At 59.3% G+C, this 22,925-nt stretch overlaps 1 protein-coding gene across 1 annotated transcript in view; it reads right to left on the bottom strand.

Annotated features, from left to right (window-relative positions):
• RASA3 (RAS p21 protein activator 3) overlaps positions 1–22,925 on the bottom strand; it is a gene marked incomplete at both ends in the record, with an annotated part of 88,300 nt that overhangs the window by 14,917 nt on the left and 50,458 nt on the right. The window contains 11 exons of the mRNA XM_079722075.1: positions 115–238; positions 863–937; positions 1,603–1,717; positions 2,263–2,411; positions 2,703–2,859; positions 4,166–4,270; positions 5,042–5,118; positions 5,754–5,826; positions 6,151–6,231; positions 9,915–9,991; positions 16,886–16,980. Coding sequence (XP_079578201.1) covers positions 115–238; positions 863–937; positions 1,603–1,717; positions 2,263–2,411; positions 2,703–2,859; positions 4,166–4,270; positions 5,042–5,118; positions 5,754–5,826; positions 6,151–6,231; positions 9,915–9,991; positions 16,886–16,980 — 1,128 coding nt within the window. The remainder of the gene's footprint in view (positions 1–114; positions 239–862; positions 938–1,602; positions 1,718–2,262; positions 2,412–2,702; positions 2,860–4,165; positions 4,271–5,041; positions 5,119–5,753; positions 5,827–6,150; positions 6,232–9,914; positions 9,992–16,885; positions 16,981–22,925) is intronic.

The following is a 22,925-nucleotide window of genomic DNA, read 5'->3' as shown; positions in this document are numbered from 1 at the left end:
GGCTACGGGGTCAGAACCCTCGTTATAGGGCCCTGAACGTCCATTCTCTGCCTGGAGGCCTCGTCCAGAGAGGGGTGTGGGCGTCCCCATGGTGTGAGCGCCACAAGCACTCACCTTGGAAGCGCTTGGCGGCCGCTTCTCGCAGGGAGAAGAAGATGTCACACATGACGGTGGGGCAGCTCACCCCCGACTTGGTGATGACGCTGAAGACGCGGTCCACGTACTGCCGCAGGTTCTCCTGCAAAGGTGGGGCTCAGTGCCGTCTGCTCCGGACTCCCCTGGGCTGCCGTGCCCCACGGCCGCCAGGAGGGACGAGGGCGGGGCTGGGGCCCCAGAGCAGCAAAGACAGACTTCCTGTCGCGCGTCAGGAGCAGCGCGCTGCAATCACAGTGACGCATGCAACCAACCGGGGATGCGGGTGGAGGGAGCACGCTGTGTCCCCCACATCGACCGACAGCCTAGAGGCAGCGCCCGCAGCGATGTGACCTCCCGAATGCCAGGACCGGTCTCTGCTCTTTAGAGGCAAAGACTTGGCACGATTCACGTGAAGAAACCACACGGAAAGATGAAAACAGGGACTTGGCTGTTTTAAAAATTGCGGCAGAGCTCCAGGAGCAGCCAGAGGTGGCCCAGGTTGGGGACCCGTGTTTGCTGAGCTGAGGGAGACGCCCCCAACCCATGGGAGCCTCCCGGTTATGGGTGGGGGGAGGCGCAGGCCGGGCACAGAGCAGGGGAGGTGGTGGCTGGCGCTGGGCGCCGGGGGCGGGGGGTGGTCCCCTGAGGCCGCTGCAGCTCAGGCGCCTGCCACCACCCACCATCCCGGGGGTCGCAGCGCCTTGCTGGAGGGCGAGCCGGGCCTCACCGTGTTGCTCTCCAGGCTCTCACCGTCCTTCAGCCTCACGGGGTCGATCTCACAGGACTTGTGACTCTGGCAAATCTGCGGAGAGCGTTGAGGACACGCAGTGCGTGAGCCGAGCCCGGAGCCCAGGTGGGCGGGGTCCCGGCGGGCGAGGCGGGCCTGGTCCAGGAGGGGCGGTCCTTCTCGAGACTGCAGCGCGGCGGCTGACACGGGATGAGGCTTCACCAGTTTATTAACGTTTTACCTCAAAGTGCTCTCAGGGTCTGGCTCACAGATCAAACCAGAATCTATTCTCAATTCCCTCAAAGCACCGCAAGGACCGCAAAGGACCTGTTTTTTGGTGAAACTGTTCTGGGGGAAACACCCCCTCCCAGGAAGGGGTCAGTAAGAGATGGAGGGTCACTCCTCGCAGGGTGTCTGACCCGGGGCAGGGGTTTGGGGTGGGGGGGAACAGCAGCAGGGCTGTCTCTCTGGCCTCGCGGATTTGGGGAAGGAGGCGTCCTCGGAAGAACCAGTTTTTCTCTTGTGTGTCATTCTGTCTTAGTGGAATGATGGACTTGCTTAAGTATTTTTCTAATTTGAGAAAAGGAAGATTCTGGGATGCTCAGAAGGTCCCCTTGGGAAGCCGGGGAGAAGCTGACGTGGAAGCCACAGTTCTGGGCTTAGGCGGGGCCCGGGGCTGCGGGCTCTGTGTCGCCTGTCCTCCCCTCGGGACTCTGGCCCGCCAGCAGCGCCTCCCTCACCTCCTCTATGGTGGGCTTCAGGGTGACGTGCAGGTAGTGCATCCCCGCCAGCTTCATCGTCTCGTCAATGCACTTGGACGTTAGCGAGTTTCCTCGGAAGATGGTATTGGGATCCCTGGAAAACAGTGTCGGATAGGGAGGCATCCAGGGGGCAGGGAGGCCACCTGACCGACGCCTCGCAGTGGGGGCCTGAGCCCTGGGCCTGCCTGCCGTGTAACAAACCCACCGCGGCCACCGCCGGGTCCGTGGGGCGCGGCAGCCGTGCGCCCCCCGCCCTGCGCTTCGAGGGCCTCCTGTGCTCCTCAGGGCCTGGGGTCAGCACGGGAAGCAGAGCCCAACCTCACGGCGCGTCCGGCAGGGCGCGCTCTGGATCCTTCTGAGCCAACGGTCCCAGGGCGCCACTCCCAGCAGAACCCACCTCCCCGGAAGGCCCGCGGCCCAGCCTCAGGAACGGAGCCGCCCCCGAGGCACCCGGTGCCCCGCTCACCGCTCCGTGCCACGTGCCTCCCAGTTCCCAGGAGAAAAGGCGCATTTTTAAAAGAGCAAGTGTGTCTCTGAAGGAACCCTGGCCCGTGTGGCTTCCTCTGGCCGCCCGGACCCCCGTCCAGCCCCTCACCAGGCCGGACCCCCGGAGGGTCTCGGGGCACTCTCGGCACTCACTGGGTCCTCCGGACCTCGGCGCTGGCGATGGCACTGATGAAGGGCACCACCCGGCCGTAGTGCAGGAAGAGCCGCACCAGCGGGACGGCCGCCTCCTGCTTCTCCCTGCAGACCTCGCCCAGGATGTGGGCCGCGGACGCCGAGACGGGCTGGGGAGACAGGGCGTGAAGGAGGTGAGCCCCGGGCCCAGCCCCTGCTTTGCGCGTGCCCGGCGGGTCTGCGCCTCCCCCACAACCACACACAGCACCGGGCCGGTGAGCAGAGGGCCACGACCCTGGGGTCACAGTCAGACAGAGCGCCAGGCGTGGGCCACGCCAGGTCCTGTGGCTCTCGCTGCGGGGGGCGTGAGGGCTCCCATCCCCAGCAGAGGGAGACCCAGAGGGTCCCGAATACACGGCAGGCCCAAGGTGGGGGCTACGGTGTGCGAGCCACGCAGGTACCTCCACGTCCGCCGACCGCAGAAGCAGGTCCCGCAGGGGGCTGTAGTAGTCGGAGGAGAAGACGTGGTCTTCCGTGTAAACCACGTTCAAACGCAGGGACCCCAGGTCTTCCGGCTTCAGGCTCTTACTGCCATTGTCCCGGGGCTGAAGGAAGTACCTGGTGCAGGACACACGGACAAACAAGGCAGTTTGAGGCAGCAGCTCCCCCAGGGACCCCGCTTGGGTGGTCCTCCCGTCACAGGCTGTGTCGGGGTCTGAGGCAAGGGGACTCGGGAGATTCTGCAGGACACCGCGCTTAGGTCCCTCTGCCTCAGTGGCCCCAACCTGACACCCCCGCAGATGCGGGCACCTGTGGGGTCCGCCACCTGACACCCCCGCAGAGTCCGGGCACCTGTGGGGTCCCCCACCTGAAACCCCCGCAGGGTCCCTGCACCTGGGGGGTCCCCCCACCTGAAACCCCCGCAGGGTCCCTGTGCCTGAGGGTCCCCCATCTGATACCTCTGCAGGGTTCCTGCACCTGGGAGGTCCCCCACCTGATATCCCCGCAGGGTCCCTGCACCTGGGGGGTCCCCCACCTGATACCTCCCGCAGGGTCCGGGCACCTGGGGCGTCCCCCATCTGACACCCCCGCAGCATCCGCATGGGCATCCCCCACACTGTGTACTTGGTGCTGATCAAACAGAGCCACAGACTCAGACGCTGGGGTGGGGAAGCGGGAGGGCGGGAGGAACAGGTAGGACAGGGGAAGGGGTCATGAGCAGTTTAGGAAACTGCAGTAAAACAATTTACCCCTGAAGACTGACACCCGACAGCGGCCAGCCCTGAGCAGAGCCCAGGTGGAATCACCCTCATAAGTGCACGCCGGGGGGTGGGCTTGTGCTGCAGGGCGGGTGGCCCCGGGCACACGGGCACCCGGCGGTCCTCCTGACAGACACTCTACCTCTCCCGGCCCAGCCGGCGGCCTTGCAGGCACCCGGCTGCTCTGAGCGCACGTGCCGGGCGGCGCGCCCTGGGCTGAGGCACTGGCCACCGGGGGCCGCCCGTCACAGCCCTGTCACGAGGCCGGGCTGCTGGCTGAGCAGGGTCGCCTGGGGCACTGAATCAGGAATTCCAGTTTCCCCAGGGCACAACCCAAATTTTACCCACCCAGGTCTGCAGGCGTGCAGGGCTCTGGTGTGTGGCGTGGGGTGCGTGCACCTGCCCCCGCCCAAGCGTCTGTTGCGGGGATGTGGGGAGTGAAGCCAGTCTGGGGCCGGAGCGGCCGAGACTGGCATCTGCTCCCTGTCACGTGATGTGACCTGGAAGCCCTGGTGAAAGGGAACCAGGTGCCCTGGAGATGAGAGAGGGAGATGGGGCGCAGGACAGTGGTCTCCGGGACACGCGAGGGTTTTGAGTGTGGCGGGGCACGGCTGGCACGGCCCCCTTCCGTGCGGAGGCCGCTGCGGGGCCCCGGGTGCCCTCACCAGGCCTCGTGGGGGCTGGACTGCCGCAGCACCTTCAGCGGGACCCTCAGCTCCCCCAGAAACTCGTCCCCAAACTTCAGGTTGCTGGCGTTCCAGAGGTCCACCCTGGAAAACAGCAGTTGTGCGGGACCTTTTACCGGGCGGCGAGGCGGGGCGGGGTCCCTGCGCCCCCGAGCTCTCCCCAGAGAACCCGGGGCAGGACAGGATGGGGCCTGAAGGCCACACTGAGCACGGCTGGAGCGTGAGGTTGGGCAGTTCAGGCCCTTGGAGGGACAAGCCCGGCTGCCAGGAGCCCCACACCCCCATGGCTTGTCACTGCTTGAGGCCGGGTTCGTGGGAGGGACCCGATTCTGGCCCCTCTGAGCTTCCGAACCTCAGGTGCCTCGGGAAACCCTGACCCACAGGAAAGCAGATTTTAAGTGATGTCAAATCTGGAGAATCCCCACGGTTCTCGTGAGCGGGGCCCATTGGACCTAATGCGGTCACCCCAGCCCCAGGCTTATGATCTGCCCCCTGACGCGGGGGAGGTGCTGTGGCCGGCGTGGCAGGAGGGCTGGCGAGTCCCCCAGCGGACGCTGCGACCTGGCACAGCGGGGGCCCCGCAGCAGCGGGACCGCGGCCAGGCCGGGCCTTGCACACGCAGAGGGGCTCGAAGCCTTCGCCCTTCAGCCCGGCGGAAGATACTGCAAAGCGAACACACACCACCTTTGCCCTTTCGCCATCACCCAACAGCCTCACATTAAAATAATCCAGAAAACTGAAGCTCCTTTCTATCCATTCCCCAATGTTTAAAGACAAAGCAAAAAGCAAGCAGGAGAGAGGAAATCAGGCCGCCCCGCCGAGCCAGCAACTCGACCCCGAGCGCCTCCCGCTCACCGGATTTCCAGCTTGTCCACGTCCTCGTCCTCGAAGTCGAAGTGGGACTTGCGGTTGTAGCTGCAGGGCCTGGTCACCTGGGGGATGGAGGGAGACCGTCAGGCCTCTGCTGCCCCTGGCTGCCCACTCTCCCTGCACTGGGAGCAAGGCCCCCTTGTGCTCATCTGTGCTGTGGCCCTTGTGGGGGAAGAACGGCCACCTGCGCGTCCCCGGGGCCGAGGCCATGGAGCCAGCGGCTGGCCGTTCTGCTCCAGCCTCGGCCCCCAGCCGCCGTCCTGCTGGTGGTTCACGTTCTGAGGGGCAGTCGGGGGCTCTCATCTGAATGCACTTCCTCTTCTGCCTCAAGACCCTCACTACTTCTGGTGAAACAAGCCTCCCTCCACTGCTCAGGGAAGACTGGGTGGGGCAGGCAAAAACCAGGAACCCCCAAACCAACCAAACCAAACCACAAACAAAATCAATGTCTTGATAATTTGGCAAGTATTAATTTGTCAGCATTCAACTCAAAACCGGGTCATGCTGGAAGCAACAAACAGCCTTTCTGCCCAGGGAAGGAAGAACAGGTCCTAGGAATTCGAGCTGCAGGGCAGGACGGGGTCTTCACGTGGGGGCACAGCACCCCAGAATTCTCAGAAGTAAGCGACTGAGGGTCTTTCTGCCAAAGACCCTGGGGTGTGCTTTTCAACTGCATTTGTGCCACTGAAACACCAACCTCAAAGTAAAACACTTCGTCAAACTGGGGGTTGTTGGTCTTCTTTTTCACTTTTGTCTTCTTTGCTTCCGACCTGTAATCGAGGGGGGAAGATCAGGATGGAAAACAAACACTGTTGATGCCGAATCTCTTGGCTGAGGCTGGGCCATCCAGCACGCACGTCACCGTGGCCTACGGGCGTGTCTGTCTCTAACCCCAGATGGTATGCAAATCGGGGCCCTTTACTGAGCCAAAGATACCCAACGTGAAGATCAGAAAGGCTCTCTTTTTTACAAAGCAACTCTAGTGCAATAAAGGAAACAAAAGGAAGTTAAAGTTGCACACCCTCGTCTGGTTCACCTGCTTTCCCGAGCGGGAAATCCGACCTCGCCGCCCCCCCAGCCGAGGCTGTACTTGCCTGCACGGTCCTGCCAGGGTCACCGTGGCGTAGGGGTCACACTGTCCGTTCACGATGGGGAGGCCCTGGCACTCGAGGATGCTGAGGAAAGATGTGGGAAGTCAGGAGGGGACCCGGGGCCAGCGGGCCATCTGTCAAGGCCACCCGGGGGTCCGGGAGGGCAGCTGTCTCAACAGCTCTCAGGCCAAGAGCTCCGAGTCCCTGCAAAGTGCTTCCCAGGGGCTCCTGTCTAATAGACAGAGATGGACGCGCTGGTCAGCAGTCATAAGACATCTGGAGGCAGGAGAAGGTGCGCGTGCATCCAGGGAAAAGGGAAAAGCAGCCCGGCTGCGGAGGACAGGTTGCTGGTGTCGACTGCAAAAAAAACGCATAACAAATACTATTGAGAATTGTTTTATTTGGTGGACTTTCTGAGGACTTGAGCCGGGGCCGCAGCCTCTCAGAAGGCTCGGAGGGACCCCTCTGAAGAGGTCAGGGGGGAGCCAGGATATGCAGGAGTTTCTGCAACAAAGACCAGGTAGTCGGAACATCAGAAAATTACTGTTCATGAAAGAAAACCAGACATCTCCAGTTAAGGAATGTAGCACTTCTCCATGTGTGGTGAGGCACGGGAGTCGGGGCTCACTGGAATCGTCCCTTTGATCTGCACCTCAGCTCTCTGGGGCCAGCGTCCTGTGCTTTCCCACCCGGTGTCCCCTCAGGGGCGCCGTGGGGGCAGCTGCAGGGGCCGCAACACCCTTTGTCTACAGATACAGCAGCTGACGTTCTTCGTCCACAGTGGAGATTTCCCTGAGCGAAGCCCCCGCCCTCCCTTCCTAGGAGCTTGAGAGAGATCCGCCCGGCCCGGCCTGCCAGGTAGGAACTGTGGTGAAGTCCGTGTTATCGGTGGGGACCTGAGGGCCCGGCACCCCAGGGACTTAGAGCCCTAGGCCGGGCGTTGCCTGCAACGCACCTCTCTCGGGCTTCACTCTGCCGACCACCCCGGCGCCTGGCCCCCTTTGGGCTCTGGACCGCCCTGGTCACTCCTGCGCCTGTCACCCTGGCTGTCGCTGGACAGCTCCTGCTCCTGCTTCTGGCGGGACGCTGGGCGCTGTGAACTTCACGTCGCTGGTGCCCGGATTCTGGGCTCATCCGCGCTGTCAGTGGTTGGGGTCTCTTGTCTGGAGAGCGATTCTCGTCTGCGGCTCTGTCCGGGAGGTGCCAGCAGCCTTGTTCGGGGACAGCGCGGCCCCACCGCCCGGTGTGGCCCCTGGAGTCCATGCTGCGGGTCGGAGTGAGCGCAGGCTCTCCACTGGGCTTGGTGGGGACTCGGATGGCCCCCAGCTCCATGGCCCCATCGCCCCCCCGGCCCCTCGCCTGCCCGGCCCTGAGGGACTCCACCTTGCCCGTTGGCGCAGGTCTGGGGAGTGCCACGAGGTCCCCTGCCCTGCAGAACATGCCCACGGTGGCCTTGACACTCCAGCTCCCATCTGTCGCCTCACCCGCCTTGGGCTCTGCTGGGGACGCCTTGCTGGCCACGTTGCCGACGCACCTCCAGGACGAAAGCTGGCCTGCGGCGACCTTGTCTGTTTCCCCACTTGGGGGCCGATCGCCCTCCGCCTGCACGGCTGGCTCGCACGGCGTCAGCTCCTTAGTCCTTTGTGGTGGGAGCCTGGCCGGAAGCAGAGCCCTAACCCCGTGCTCGACGCCGTGGCTCTGGGCGCCCTGCCTCCTCGCTCACTCCTCCACGCCGGGTGGCCTGGGTGGCTGCTGCGCCTCTCGGGAGCCCGGTGGTCCTGACGCGTTACGGGACCTCTTCCCTCGGGGCGAGGGCCCGTCCCCTCCGTTCCTGCTCCCTGGAGCGTGTGGCCCCGTCTCTCTCCATTTCTCCACCACTGCGTTCCGCCCCGCTAGACAGGCTGGCCCTCAGGGACTTTAGTGAATCTTTTCAACTCTTTCTCTTTTCACTCTTCTTCTGGAATTTCTGCACTTCTCTCCCTGCTACTAACCTGGTCTTGGGTCATCTTCCTCCCTCTGTGAACTAACTAACTCGTCACTAAACAAGTATCTTCAGGTACATTTCCAGGGACAGGCACAGAACCCTGAGCCAGCCAAGAGCTTGTGCAAGGGGCTGACACCCTGAGAAGCCCCCGGGGGCTCGGGGTCCCGGCAGCCACAGGGACAGCGGGTGGGTCACGCATGCGAGGAACACACAGGGCGACCCGTCGGGTGGGCGGGTGGGAGGAGGTCTCAGGACAAGACCGACCCTCCCTCAGTCGGGGGGCTGCTACCTCTGGGGCTGGAAGCACGAGAAGGGGCTCACTCGCCCCCTCCCTCTGCCAAAGCCCAGAGTTCAAGGCAAACGTATTTTGATCACATTCAGTTGCTGAACAGGAAGGTTGGGACAGTGGTGCATTTTGGATCTGCAGAGGTAACGGTTTTCCCGGCAGCAGCTCAGACAGGGAGAGCAGTTCTTCCCACAGCTGGCGTCTTGGAGAAGCGCTGCCAGATGCAGCACAGCAGCCGCCCGTCAGTGTCACTGCCGCCCCTCACAGACCACCGTGAAGAAGGCGCTAACCAACACGCTGCCTGGCCCCAACGGCAGTTACACATCCCGGAGAAAAAGAAAAACCGACACGCTGACACCTGGATGCAAGACGCACAACAGGAAAACAGGTGTCATGGGCACATTGCACCCTCCTCCCTCAGATATCACCTCACCAGCTGCATAACCTGGGGGTCACGGCTCAGCTGTACAGCCTGGGGGTCACGGCTCAGCTGTACAACCTGGGGGTCACGGCTCAGCTGTACAACCTGGGGGGTCACGGCTCAGCTGTACAACCTGGGGGGTCACGGCTCAGCTGTACAGCCTGGGGGTCACGGCTCAGCTGTACAACCTGGGGGGTCACGGCTCAGCTGTACAACCTGGGGGTCACGGCTCAGCTGTACAGCCTGGGGGTCACGGCTCAGCTGTACAGCCTGGGGGTCACGGCTCAGCTGTACAACCTGGGGGGTCACGGCTCAGCTGTACAACCTGGGGGTCACGGCTCAGCTGTACAGCCTGGGGGTCACGGCTCAGCTGTACAACCTGGGGGTCACGGCTCAGCTGTACAACCTGGGGGGTCACGGCTCAGCTGTACAACCTGGGGGTCACGGCTCAGCTGTACAGCCTGGGGGTCACGGCTCAGCTGTACAACCTGGGGGTCACGGCTCAGCTGTGTAACTTGGGGGTCACGGCTCTGCTGTACAACCTGAGGGTCACGGCTCAGCTGTACAGCCTGGGGGTCACGGCTCAGCTGTATAACCTGGGGGTCACGGCTGCTTGCATCACATCCAACCAGAGCCTATTTCACTGCAAAAGGTATATTCACACCCCAGGCATTTGTCTAAGCCGATCCCATACACACATGTGCACACTCACACGTACACACCTGCACTCTCACACTCACACCTGCACACACTCACACTGCACACTCATCAAGCATACAGGGTAGGAGGAGCTCCGATTTCGGGTCGAGGCCTGAGGTCAGGCCCCAGCTCCGCCCCCACCTCACTGTCTCCACAACCCCAGCCTCTTTGCCTAAACGTCGCCCTGAGTAACTGGTTATTTGCAAAAGCCGAACGCGTCACCTCCAGGGTGAGCAAGGATGTTAAGAAAGTCATCTGGGGAATGCCCAAGTCTGGGAATCCTGAGTCATTTGTTTAAAAAACATGAGCCACCGCACTCCCTGGGGGTGAGACTTAGTCCTGGGCAGACAGGCCGTGGCGGCCGTCCCGTGACTTACCGCGTGGCTAGCTTGTGGCAGACGACACCCGAGTCGGTGATGACCTCACTCAGCCTCAGCTCCAGGTGGACCTTGCCCTGAAAGTGACAATGACAGGGGGTCACAGGGGGGCCACAAGCAGCGGGAGCTCTTGGGCTCTGATCACAGACTGGTGACACATGACCCTGCGTGGCATCCACGCGCGTCCAGCCACCCGGCTCAGATCCCAGAGAGTTAAAGAAGCTTGCAGCCCATCGGGCACGACGCTGACAGCAGGCACTGTTTCAGAAGAAAGAAAAGGAAAAGGTCCTGGAGGCAGCAGTGTCCCAAATGGGCCTGACTGTCCACTCTGGGCTGTGTCCACTCATGCGCCGCAGGCCCCAGGCAGGCGTGGGCAGCTCTGCCCAGGCGTCTCGGTGCTTCTGCGTCTGCGACAGGCAGGGTCGGAGGCCAGGAACCTCAGCCCTGCCCTTTAGGAAGGAAGCGGACGCTCACGCGCGCCCTGGGAGGAGCAGCAGAGCAGCCGAGGCTGTGCTTCCACCCGTCCGCCTGTGCAAAGGGCGCCGGCTGAGGACGGCGGGTGGGCGGGGCGGACACGGCCAGGGCATCGTCAGGGCCACGAAGAGAAGGGGGGAGACGAGCTCCCGAAAAGTCCAACGGGAGGAGGCATGATGCTCGTGTTTCCGTGAGCGAGCGTTCGGTTAAATTAAACTGACTTTCCTTAGACACGGAGTGAACTGCATCCATTGTCTCCAAGGTCGTTTCCGACTGAAACCCCTGGACCCTGCAGCCTGGGGAGAGCCTGTGAGGGCTGCCACGTCTCAGGAGAACCCAGGACGCGGTGGGGATTGCTCACCAGCTGGGGGGTCGATGAGGGGCGCTCAGCCCCGCACGCTCCCGTCACAGCCCCGACAGTCGCCCACTGCAGCGCGGGACCCCGACCCCACGCGGGAGCATCCAGCACTCCGGCCCGGGCCGTCTGCACGGGGCGTGTGCTGACCTGGCCAGCGGCTCCTGGGCCCGGGATGCTTGCTGTTCCTCTTCTGCCCCAGGGAAGCTCCAACAGCGGCCAGACCTTCCCACCTGCTGCTTCTAAGCTTGACCTGAGCCACCACAGAAGTGTTTCGACAAAATGCCAGCAGCACCGATTATGAGAAAGGGAGAGGCTGGACCCGGACACGCAGCCTGAGGATGGGGGGTGCGGGGAGCACCCCCAGCTAGAGCCCCGCCCTCCAGACAAGAGAAAATAAACAAGAAACCAGGGTCTGGACATGAGAAGGGTCAAGAGCGATACCTCCATCACCCCAGGCCCTCTTTCCTACACACCTCTCGGGCCCCGCACTGGTAGGTGACACGAGCTCCCCATGATAGCGTCTCCCACTCAGAGCAAACCAGCTCCGGGATCGCGAGCCTGGAAGCGAGCAGGTGCCCCGGGCCGCAGCATGGGGGGTGGGGCGGCCTCACGCACCAGACACCTCACCCACGACACTGACACGGGCTCCCGATGACACGGATGCCTCCCCGTGGGGAGCCCAGGCCGCAGGCGGTGCTCACAGCCGCAGATGCGTCCAGGCCCCCCAGCCGCGGGCAGGGCTGGGTCCCGGCCTTGCCCTCACCTGCGGGCAGGCAACCCGCGACAAGTCCCGCGAGGTGGGACCAGCCCGCAGGCGTCACAGCCGCGCGGCCCGGGCAACACCAGCATCCCGACCCGGAGTCACATCTGTTACCTGCGGAGGCTCTGACGGGGCCTGCCCCTCGCGGGGACGCACTCGCCTAGAGCAGTGGCTCTTCCCACAGTGGCTCGGGGCGTCCGCCCGAGCGCCCTTCACCCGCCAGGCGCGGACACAGGGTCCACTGCGCACCACAACCCTGGCGCGCGGCAGGCTGGTCCGACAGTGAATCCTTGGGGCCGGTAACTGGGGCGGGAGTGGCGGGGGGTGGGGGCGCGGCCTCCCTGTGCGGGTGGAAAAAACAAAGTCCCCAAAGGCCAGTGGCTCATCCTGAGCCACCCGATCCTCAGCACTGTCCCCGGAGCGGGCACTGCCGTCCTTACAGTGAAACAAGCACGCATAGACTGACGGCCTGGAAACCAGCCCAGCAGAAGCTCAGCTGTCACTGGTGGCCCAGTCAGCCTGGTGTCCTTCGTCGCACCCCAGGTGCACGGGCGCCCGCTCTGAGGCAGACGGTGGACGGTGGCCCCTCGGACCGACACGTCCGCAGCTATGCGCGACCGGCTTCCGAGAAGTGGGGCCCCAGCCTCGGGCGCCGGGCGCTGGGCTGGGCTGGGGAGCCGCCGGCCGTCCGGACCTCTGCTCCCCAGTGGAGGGTGGATGTGGACTGTGACCGCTCACTCCTCTCCTGGGGCAGCGCGTCCTCCAGGAGGCGGCAGATGTTGTCAGCTGATTCGTGCTGTTACATTTCGGGGGGTTTGGGGGAGGGTGGTATGAGGTAAATAAAACACAAACACACACATCTCGGAGAGAAACCCCTGCAGAACAACCCAGGACCTGCAGCTCAGAAGTTCACACCCATCCTCACTGCACAAACAGTCCCACCGCAAACACCAACGCCCCAGGGTGGCGCGGGCCACACCCTGCACAGGGCAGGCAGGAAGTGTGGTTTCCCAGGCTCGGCCTCTGCAGGGCACGCGACCTTCCATGGATGCATAGCTACACACAAAACTGTCCCCTCCGCTTGTTTTGGCCCCAGCGGGAGCCCTCTCCCCAGGGAGGCAGTCACAGGCCCACCTGCCAGGCTGAGGGCAGAGGTGGCCACGCCTCCCACAGGGGCCAGAACCCCGGAGGGGGTCCAGCTGAATGGTGCTTGTTAACAATTAGCCCAAGCAGGACGTACTGATACTTGGCCGGTGTCCTCGCATTTATGTTGGTGTGTGAGAAGAGAAAGCTTCGGACAGAGCATTGAGAATGCTGGTTTCATAGTCGTTCCCAGTCTCATTTAAGGAGAATAATGAGAAGAAGTCGTTTAAAAAAAGAGCTGGGACTGAGCAGCATCACCCACCCCCACGGAACATCCACTGGGAGAGACCAACCTGGCCTTCAACACGTCAGCAAGTCTAGGAGAGTAAAAATCACATCACAGCTGCTCTCAGACCACAGTGGAAATTAAACTAGAGCTCAGTGACAGAAAGATAGCTAGAAAATCCCCAAACACGTGGAGGTTAAAGAACACACTTCCAAATAACAAGCAGCCCAAAGAAGAAGTTTCAGGAGAAACTGAAAAATACTTTGAATTCATTTCTTTTCACAAGTGAAAATGAAATCAAACATCAAAATGTGTGAAATGCAGCAAAAGCAATGCTTAGAGGGAAATTTAAAGCAGTGAATGCAGATACTGGAAAAGACGAAAGGCAAAAATCAATAATGTAAGTTTCTAACCTTAGGAAACTAGAAAAAGAAGAGCAAATTAAATCCAAAGTGAGCAGAAAAGAAATAATAAAAATTAGAGCAGAAATCAACGAAAATGAAAACTGGAAATCAATACAGAAAATAAACAAACCAAAGCTGTTTTTTTGAAAAGATCAATAAAATTGGTAAAGTTCTAGCCCCGCTAAGAAAAAACAGAAATGAAAGCAGGGCCGTCACTCCTGGCTGCAGAAAACCAGCAGTGGTTCCGACAGGGGATCCAAGACGTCACCCACCTGTCAGCCAGGGGGGCCCAGAGCCCAAGGTGAACCCCACTGTAAGCCGGGGGCTTCAGCGAATATAAGGCGTCAGCCATAGCAAATGCACCCAGGACGCTAGCAATGCCTGGGGGAGGAGTACACGGGGTTCTTCATACACTCCCCTCAACTTTTCTGCAAAGACAAAACTGCTCAAAAAACAAAGTTTATTAATTAAGAGAGAAAAGCACCGGTGGTTCCTGTGCAATTTTCTCAGGAAGGCATCGGTCCCTGATCTGCAGGGCCCGTGGCCGCAGGCAGGGGCCCAGCAGCACATGAGCCATCACTGCCCTGTCCTCCTTCTGCACAGGACCTGCAAGGCCAGGCGGAGGTCAGCGCAGAGCAAACCCAGGCGCAGGCGACTGAGTGCTGGACCTGCAGCCCCGCCGAGCTGAGAGCATCGGGAGGGGGCAGGGACGTGAGGGCGACCAAGAGCAGCAGCCACGTCCTCGAGGGGAGGCGAAGGCCACGTCCTCGAGGGGAGGCGAAGGCCACGTCCTTGAGGGGAGGCGAAGGCCACGTCCTCGAGGGGAGGCGAAGGCCACGTCCTCGAGGGGAGGCGAAGGCCACGTCCTCGAGGGGAGGCGAAGGCCACCCCCTCCTCTCCTTCGGACGCCCCCCAGCCTTAGAAAGACTCTCAGGTCCTTGCAGGTGTATGGCTGCAGGCGCTGATTGTTGGGGAAATCCTCAGACAGGACGGCAGACACACAGAGGACGTTCCCAGGGCGTCCACTATGAGGCCAAGGTTACTGCCCTGTCGCTACAGGTGCAAGAAGAGGCCACAGGCTGGGGGGCTGCGGCTCTGCTGGGGCGGCCCTCCTGCCTCTGCCTTTTCGGAACACGTGCTCCAAGAACAAGTTTCACAGAAGCCGCTCAACGCAGAGCTTGCGGCTGCCGGTGTCCTTGGAGGATCGGCAGGGGCCCTCGCGGACGTGAGCATGCATTCTGGCCACCGCTGCCCGGCGCGGACCACGGGTAGGGCCGTCCCTGCCGACTGCCTCATCCAGAAGGTGCCCAGCCGGGGACAGGGAAGGAGGAGAAGCGACGGGCTCTTTTTTTTTTTTTTTTTTTTTTTTTTGCGGTACGTGGGCCTCTCACTGTTGTGGCCTCTCCCGTTGCGGAGCACAGGCTCCAGACGCGCAGGCTCAGCAGCCATGGCTCACGGGCCTAGCCGCTCCGCGGCATGTGGGATCTTCCCGGACCGGGGCACGAACCCATGTGCCCTGCATCGGCAGGCGGATTCTTAACCACTGCGCCACCAGGGAAGCCCCTAACGGGCTCTTTTTAATAAAGCGATTGAGCAGAGACCTTCACAGACATCAGTTCCAGAGGGAAGCCAGGCGTTCCCCCACTCCTCTTCTTCCCCCAATTCCATGACTTGCTGGTCTCTCGTGGGCCCTGGCTTTGCGACACTCCCTTTCTGCTGCCTTTGTGAATCGCTGAGCAGATAGTTAGAGAAATCGTATGTGTCCCCTGACCTTCGTGGCTGCAGGGAAGTTGCGTAACTGACCCTTTAAAGGCTGCTGCCCGTGGCACCTGACGGGTCCCCTCTGGAGAGCACTTGCTCGGTGCCTGGAACTCAGCGGCCGCCACCGCCCACAGTCCCGCTTCCGTGGAATCACCAGTGGGTCGGGACCCACGTCACAGGGACCATCAGGGAATGGCCTGGGCGTCCTCAGGCTGCAGGTGGACACACGCGTCACGTTCCCAAGGCTGCGGTGACCCAGCGGCTCCGGATCTGGACAGTGGTGGTTACACAGCCACACGCGTGAGACGCACCCACGGGGACATGCAGGCACACGCGGGGCTGGTGAGACCTGAATGGGGTCGGGGACCCTGTACCAGTTATGCGGATGTCACTGTGCGGGGCCCGGGAAGGGACGTGGCCCTGCTTCCTATTTTCAGTCTTTGAGTGTCAACAGGAGAACACACAGCTTGCTAACCCTTACTCCCTGTGCAGTACTTCCTGTGGCTTCCTGTGACTCTGTAACCATTTCAAAATTAAAAGTTGGTTTTTTTGAAAAGGCAAGAAAAAGGAAAAGCTACACTTGCCAACAAAACAGAACTTAAATCTGGGGACTAAACAGCAGGCTCATCGAGGCCACAGGCGGAATCTCTCAAGAACGACAGTGACGGAGGCAGGCCGGGCCCAGGTGTAAAGCACACACGGCACAGGGGTCCGGAAACTTCTTCCTAAGGAGGTGATTTCCTGGTCACCTGAGCAGCAGTGGCCGCAGTCCTCCTGGACTTGGGGTTCCGTGACTAGTTCTGAGCAGTCACAGGGCCCCCAATTTCCACAGCACGTGTGGGCCCCTCAGTCAGAATTAACTGAGCGTGAAGCACCCTCACGATGTCCCTTGGGCTAGGCTTCTCAAGGCGTCCCTCTGGCTGCCTCTTTGTCAAAGTTTGAGCATCGGCCCCGGCGGCCACCAGGGGCCTCGGCAGTGGACACCCTGAGCCGCCGGTGTGCAGTTCCAAGCTCGGCCAAGGCCCCAGGTCCACGAGGAGGCATGCTGACGCTGGGCCAGGAGCCCGGGGAAGGCCTCGCGAGGCGCCCACTTGGGGATTTTGTCCGTGACACCTGCTGTTTGACCCTGCTGTTCACAAAACCCCGCTTTACAGGAGAGGAAACCGAGGCTCAGAGAGCATCAGAGCCACGCACTCTGCTGAGCTCAGAGCAGGCCCAGCTCGGTGCTGGCCCCGGAATTCAGGCATGGCCGGGGCTCGGGGACGGGCTTGACCGGAAACTCATGCCAGGGTCACCAGAGAAGAGAAGATGCAGGCGGCCCCCATGACGGGCATCTCCTGGACCCTGGGCATGGGGAGCGGCCCAGCTGGGGGAGAAACCCCCAGTCCCGGGGTGGGTGCACCTTGCACTGGTCAAGGGGTCAGTCCCAGTTAACACATCGCCAGGGCGCTGGGCGAGCCCCAGGGACGCTCAGGCCACAGGGACTTCATCCCTCCGGTCACTCCCTTCAGCTCCAGCCCCGCCTTGCTGAGGGCAGGGAGCCCGGAACACACACGGGCACCTCCAATGGGCAACGCCCACAGCCTTACGTTTTCTCACCTATTCTCTCTTTACCTTCAGGTATGCGTTGCATTCTTTCGCACGTTACATTTTTTAAGCTGCACGACTAAGTCCGACAGTAACCAATGGAACAAACCAAATGCACAAGCCCAGGAGGACGTGCGCAGGGGACAGCTTGCTGAGCCTTGTCCCTCTGAAGGCCAGAGTCCAGCGTCTCTGTCTCTAACCACAATCAGGCCTCCTCTGCCAAGGCCCCCATGTCCCGTGGGCCCCGCGAGGCCTCACCTGCACCTCGGAGTCGGCGTCCACGTGCTGCAGCTGGAACCACGTGTCCCGGTTGTGGTACTTCTGCAGGTCTTCCTTCCGGATGGCCACCTTCCCTGGAAGATCAATGCAGAGGAGACCGGTCACGAAGGCACCAACCTTCCCACCCAGCAGGGCTGGGAGCAGTCTCCACTACCTCTGCCAGTCACTCCAAATGGGAAATACAGAACAGATCATCGGGCAAGAGACGACGCAGTTAGAGCAACAGATGCCACTCTGCATCTCGGAGGTGCCACGTCCACCCTGAGCACAGCCCATCTCGAGGTCACTTCCACGGTGTCCACAGCCTGGGCACGGATGGGAGCCTCTCCCCCACCACCCAGGCTGCGGGAGATGGGTGCACCCGGCGCAGATCTTACAGATCGGGGGGCGGCTACGCCAGGTGCACTGCTCAGGGCCCGGAGGGCGGCGTGTGGGATGGGGTGAGCAGCAGGCACCCCGGGCAGCCACGTCCCGGGCAGCCACGTCCCGGCCATCCCCTGCCCCGATGCCCGAGCTGCAGAGCAAGGCAGGACGGCGTCTGCCGGGAGGGCTTTGCTGCAGAGTCCCTGGAAGTGCGTGTCTGCCCGCATGAGCTGTGGCTTAGAATTCATGTGTGTGCACATCTAGCTCACAGGCAACGTCCACAGTTGGCTCACAGAGTGTGCACACGTGTGTGCACATCTAGCTTATGTAGCACGTGTGCACACGTGTTCCTGTCGGGCCCGTGGAATGAGCCGGGTTATCGCCCGCCTGGGTCTATGAATCAGTGTCTCTCAAAGTGTAATCACAGGCCACCTGCATCAAAACAGCTGGAGAGTTTCCTAAATGCAAGTTCCCCAGCCCCATCCTGCGTGAGAAAACAATCTCTGGGGTGGGGCCCTGCAATCTTCATTTTCACGAGGTCCCCAGAGAACTTCTGTGGGTCCCAAAGTTTAAGGACGTCTGCTCTCAACAGTTTTACATTCCTGACATAGGCTTGGTACTTAGGAGCTAGAATGTCAACGAAAATACACACGTAAATATACGTGTGTGATGACATTACCTGACACAGATGTATGGTATTTAAATATCCATCTACCACCGTCATGCATTGTTCATTCACCTTATTTATTCGAAAGACGTACGTGGCAGCTAGCAAGCACACACCCCACAGCTTGGGAGGACAGAGGGCACCGGGCACTGGGCTGTCCTCCTATCCCCACATCCCGTGGCCTCGGGCACGGGGACCACGGGGAGTTGGATGCTTGCCCACGTGAGCATCCCTGAGTACACATGTATATGCATGCAGTACACACGTACACTGTAAATCACACACGGAAATAGGAACGATAAAGGACAACATAAAAGTCAACATTTTTTCAGTTCAGTTGTTTCTGGCGAACAGCCCAGGACACACTGCCTAACTCAGGATCGCAGTCCAGTTACCAAAGGACACGTTTTGGGCCCCTGGCGCCATTTCACCCCGCGTCATCTGCTACTTGGGACGCTCCCCAGGCCCCTGTGGCCACCCTGCAGAGCCCCGAGCTGGCTGGCCCACCCTGCCCTCACCCAGGACACAGAGTCCTCTCCGCAAAGGGACTGCCCTCCGTTCCCTGTTTCTTCAAAGACTTGTGCTTCTGAGCAGAAGCACCCGGCGGCCTCACAGCGGGGCCGGACGCCCCAGCTGATCCTCTGGTTGCCCACACATGCTGCCCGCCAGCCCCTCGCACTCTCCCCTCACGTCGCCCTGCAGCAACCCCGGCGCGAGGCAGGAGGTGCTGGTCACAGACGTGGCAGACGTCCCGCCCACAGGCTTTGGGCCTCGTCGCTGCGGCTCTGCCCTCCGTGCTTCTCCTACCACTTCTTCTCCCCAAACGCCCCCATCCCACGAGGCCCTCCTGCGATGTCACCTCCTCTCTGGCCTCCCCTGGGGCCCACAGGGCAGCCTCTGCTCTGCTCTCAGAGGCTCACACGAGGCCTCGCTGGGGCCCAGCCACCTGCTGGTTGGTAGGCTTAAGGGAAAGGACACTCTGCAGGTGGCTCCTGGGGGAGCTCAGAATGTCACCCAACGTACACGTGGCGCGTCTCAGAGCGAGAGGCGAGGGCGGCTCGGCCGTGAGGAGGGGGCGTCGGCCCAGAGGCCCGTGCACACACCCCGCCAGGCAGCCTGCACGGTTCCTTCCAGCGCTCGGCGCCCCAGGAGCCCGCACCCCCCTCCTCTGGCTTGTGCCTCCTCTGAACGTGCTGTCCCTTTGCTAAGATGCACTGCGGGCCCACGTGTTGCCAGCTCCCAGCTACTCGACGCTGAGGTTCCTCCCAAGACGTGCGCTTGGAAGGCGTTAGAAAATGCTTGCTTCTCTCTTGTTAGCCCATCTTCCATCTAGTTTTGTAGGGGTCCAGCCGGGGAACCCAGGTGGGTGAGAGAAGGGTCTCGCCCTGCAGTCTTCACGCCTGGTGTCCAGACCCGACAGGCGCACCCACCGGGCACAGACGGGAAGCTGGAAATGAAGCAGGGACGCGCCGGCCCGAGTGCCGCGGCTGAGCGTGGCGGAGTCGGGTCTGTTTACTCCCCACCGTCACCTGCAGCAGCCCCGTCTCCCTGCCCACTGTCCCCGCAGCACCTCAGCACGCTCACCTCGGCCCTCCACTCACCTCCCACCGTCACACAGCCTTGGGAAAGGCCAGGCTCGGCGGTTCAGGGCCAGCCCTCTGTCCACTTGCAAGGTGGACGCAGCACAGCTGGCTCCGAGGGTCAACACCACTGCCCACATCGACCTCGCTGGCTCAGCTCTGGCCACGCAGACCCATCTGCAGCCAAGTCCTGCCCAGCCACAGGCCTCACAGGGCACTGAGGCCACGGCATGCAGAGCCCGTAGGTGGAGGGCAGAAGACACAGAGCGCACAGGCTGCAGAAAGAGGGTGTTCCACAGGGATTCAGGGAACTGGAGCTATAGGCCACACAGGCCTCGCTCCAGCCAGCATCAAGTCACGAGGACTAACCCCACCCTAACTCCGGCCCATCCCAGGCCCCTCCCCTCCCACCACTCCTGGTCTTGGGGGCACCCTCCGAGGTCCTGACGGGGGTCCCGCCGCCTCTAACCACCTGTCACCAGGCAGAGCCCCCGGCTTTCTCTCTGCTCGGCTCCTGCAAAACTCCACCCCTTTCGCCGATGGGAATATAATGTTGAGTGTTGCAGGAATAAAGCCACAAGAAACAAACATTTCTTGGAACTAAATTGGGCAATAATATTCCACTAAAAAGGGATAAAGAAATTTGCAGACTCCACGATTAGTTCAGCTGGATAGGAGGGTCACATCTGAAGTCTGAAATTTTCAGTAAATGCAATGTTTTTATCAGCTTTGACTGGAAGAGGGAGGAGGCACATACGTAAGGCTCATATGACCCCTACAACGTACACAACCTCATTACTCTTTATTTTCGGAAGTACTTAGTTTTAAATGGGTAATACCAGATCATAGAACAAAGTCTGAAACATTAGAAAAGATATACAATACAGCCAAGAATAACTTTCTCTCTCCCCTGCTACACGGGTCCCACCTCAGGATTACCTCTGTCACCAGCTGCCAGTCTGTCCTTCTAGAGACCGACCACATCAAGAACACATGAACATGCACTCTTTACACGTGAGAGGTAGGTGTTCCCACAGGCTGTCCTGGGGAGCACCTGACCTGCAGACCACAACGCCCACTTAAACGTGCCTGATGTGTCATAATCCACAGCTGTCCCGATCGATCTGAGCGACATCAGGTCACTATGCCCCCTGGGCGTCACCCTCTGACAAGGACACGGGTGGTGTGGCAGCCTTTCCACCACTAAAAGCCCCGTGTATTACTTCCTCTGGTGGGTGCTGTACCTGCCAGGGTCTGTTCAGAAGAGAGAAGCACATCAGGTAGTTCAAGAGGCAGCATGTGACGTGGGGAACCAGGTACGGTAGGTCAGAGGGTGCAGGAAGGTGGGCAGCCAGGGGTGACACCTGCAGGGTGGTGACTAAGGAGGGACAGCCGGATGCCCCCCACCGCCCGGGCCTGGCAGGGGGCAGAGATGTCTTTCTCATCGCTCCTGTTCACCCTGGTGCCCAGCAAGCGCACAGAGGCAAGAGAGAGAAACAAGGGCCTGTAGACTTGAAGGGAAGAAATAAGTCTTTATTCACAGAATCTATAGGAAAAGCTACAAGAAAAGCTGGCAGAGTAGGTGTGTTTAGAATAAAGGTCAATACGTAAAATCAATTGTATTTGTACACACAAGCAATGACAATGGAAATTGAAATCGAAAAGATGCCAACAGCACATCCACAAAATGATGCTTTTACGGCTTGAGTTTTTGGTGTACTATCCCAGAAATCTTTGTCTACTCTATCAAAATCATAAAATATAGGGATATATTATATGTATACACACACACACACACACACACATACACACACGTGTGTGTGTGTGCTGAAAACACATCACAAAACCCTGATGAGAGAAATTAAAGACCCAAGTACGTGGAGAGACATGCCATGCTGGAGGGTCTGAAGACTCAGTTTTGTTAAGATGCTAATTCTCCCCAAATTAATCTATAGATCAGTATAATCTCAGTCATTTTGGAAATTGAGAAGATGACTGAAAATGTAAATGACAATTCAAAGGACCTAGAATAGCAAAACAAGTTTGGAAAAGAATAAAGTTGGTGAGCTCACACGACTGACTTAAGACTTGCTGTGAAGATACAGGAATTAAGACAGTTTTGTGTCGGTGTGAGGAAAGGAATACAGGTCAGTGGAACAGAACACAGAAGCCATAAATAGACCCATGCATATAAAGTTAGTTGACTTTCAAAAGCTGCTAAGGTAATTCAACTGGACATCTGTAAGGAGAAAAAGGAAGCCTGTCATGTGTAAAATTCACTTGAAATGGATCGCAACATGAGAGCTAAAACCAAAAGCTTTCTAGAAGAAAAGATAGAAGAAAATCTTCACAACCCTGTGGTAGGGAAAGATTTCTTAGACATGACATCAAAAATACAAACTATAAAAGAAAAAAATGTTTGATGAATTGGACGTCATCAAAATTAAAAACTTCTGCTCTTCAAAAGACACTCATAAGAAAATGAAAAGACGAGCCACAAGCTAGAAGAAAATATTTGCAAAACATACATCTGATAAAGGACTTGTATCCAGAATATATTTAAAAAACTTTAAAAACTCAATAAGAAAATCCAATTAAAAGGGCAAAAGATTTGAATGATTTACCAAAGAGATACAGATGGTAAATAAACACATGAAAAAATGCCCTACATCATTAAAAGTAAATTAAAAGTAAAAGCTACAATAAGATACTACGCACATATTAGAAGGGCAAAAATGAATCAAAAATAAAAGTTGATGATACAAGTGCCGGAGAGAATTCAAAATGGTGCACTCAGGAAAGGAGGTTGTCAGTTTCTAATAAAGGTAAACATACACTGCAGGGGAGGAAAAATCTTTTTCCTTCTACTCTTTTAGGCTCTCAGGACAAAGAGAACTGTAACAAAAGAAAGATTAACAAGAGAAAAACAAACAGAAGTTTATTAACATGTGTATCTCAGATATAGGTGGGGGAAACTCCGTGATGAGTATCTCAAGGGGGTGGCTGGAACTCGTAGCATCTTAACCTAAAACAACCACCACCAGTTTTCAGAGAAGTGACAAGACCAAGGAAAGGACTCTGAGTTTCAAGGAAGGTAAATGTATGTGGGAACCAATGGTCCAGAAGGCTCGTTGTGTGGGTTCTTTGGTGTAGCCTCTGGGCTGACAAGGGTCTAGGGTCGTCTCAGATTTGGATGAATTTACGTTCTGCTTTTAGGGTAGAGAGATTTCCTTGTGTCTGCTTCTTCCCAACTGCCTTCCAGCTCAAACAAATCGTTATGCCACAGTGGCCTATTTGGGATGGCAAATTCTGCTGTCCTTTAAAACCTATAGTACGCCCCAGCAATCTCACTCTTAGGTATTTTCTAAGAGAAATAAAAACATTTGCCAACACAGAGACCTAGGCAAGA

This window comes from Hyperoodon ampullatus (genome assembly GCF_949752795.1).
Source record: "Hyperoodon ampullatus genome assembly, chromosome: 16".
NCBI lineage: Eukaryota > Metazoa > Chordata > Mammalia > Artiodactyla > Ziphiidae > Hyperoodon > Hyperoodon ampullatus.
Note: the sequence above shows the minus strand (reverse complement) of the source record. Positions and strands in the feature narration are given on the sequence as shown.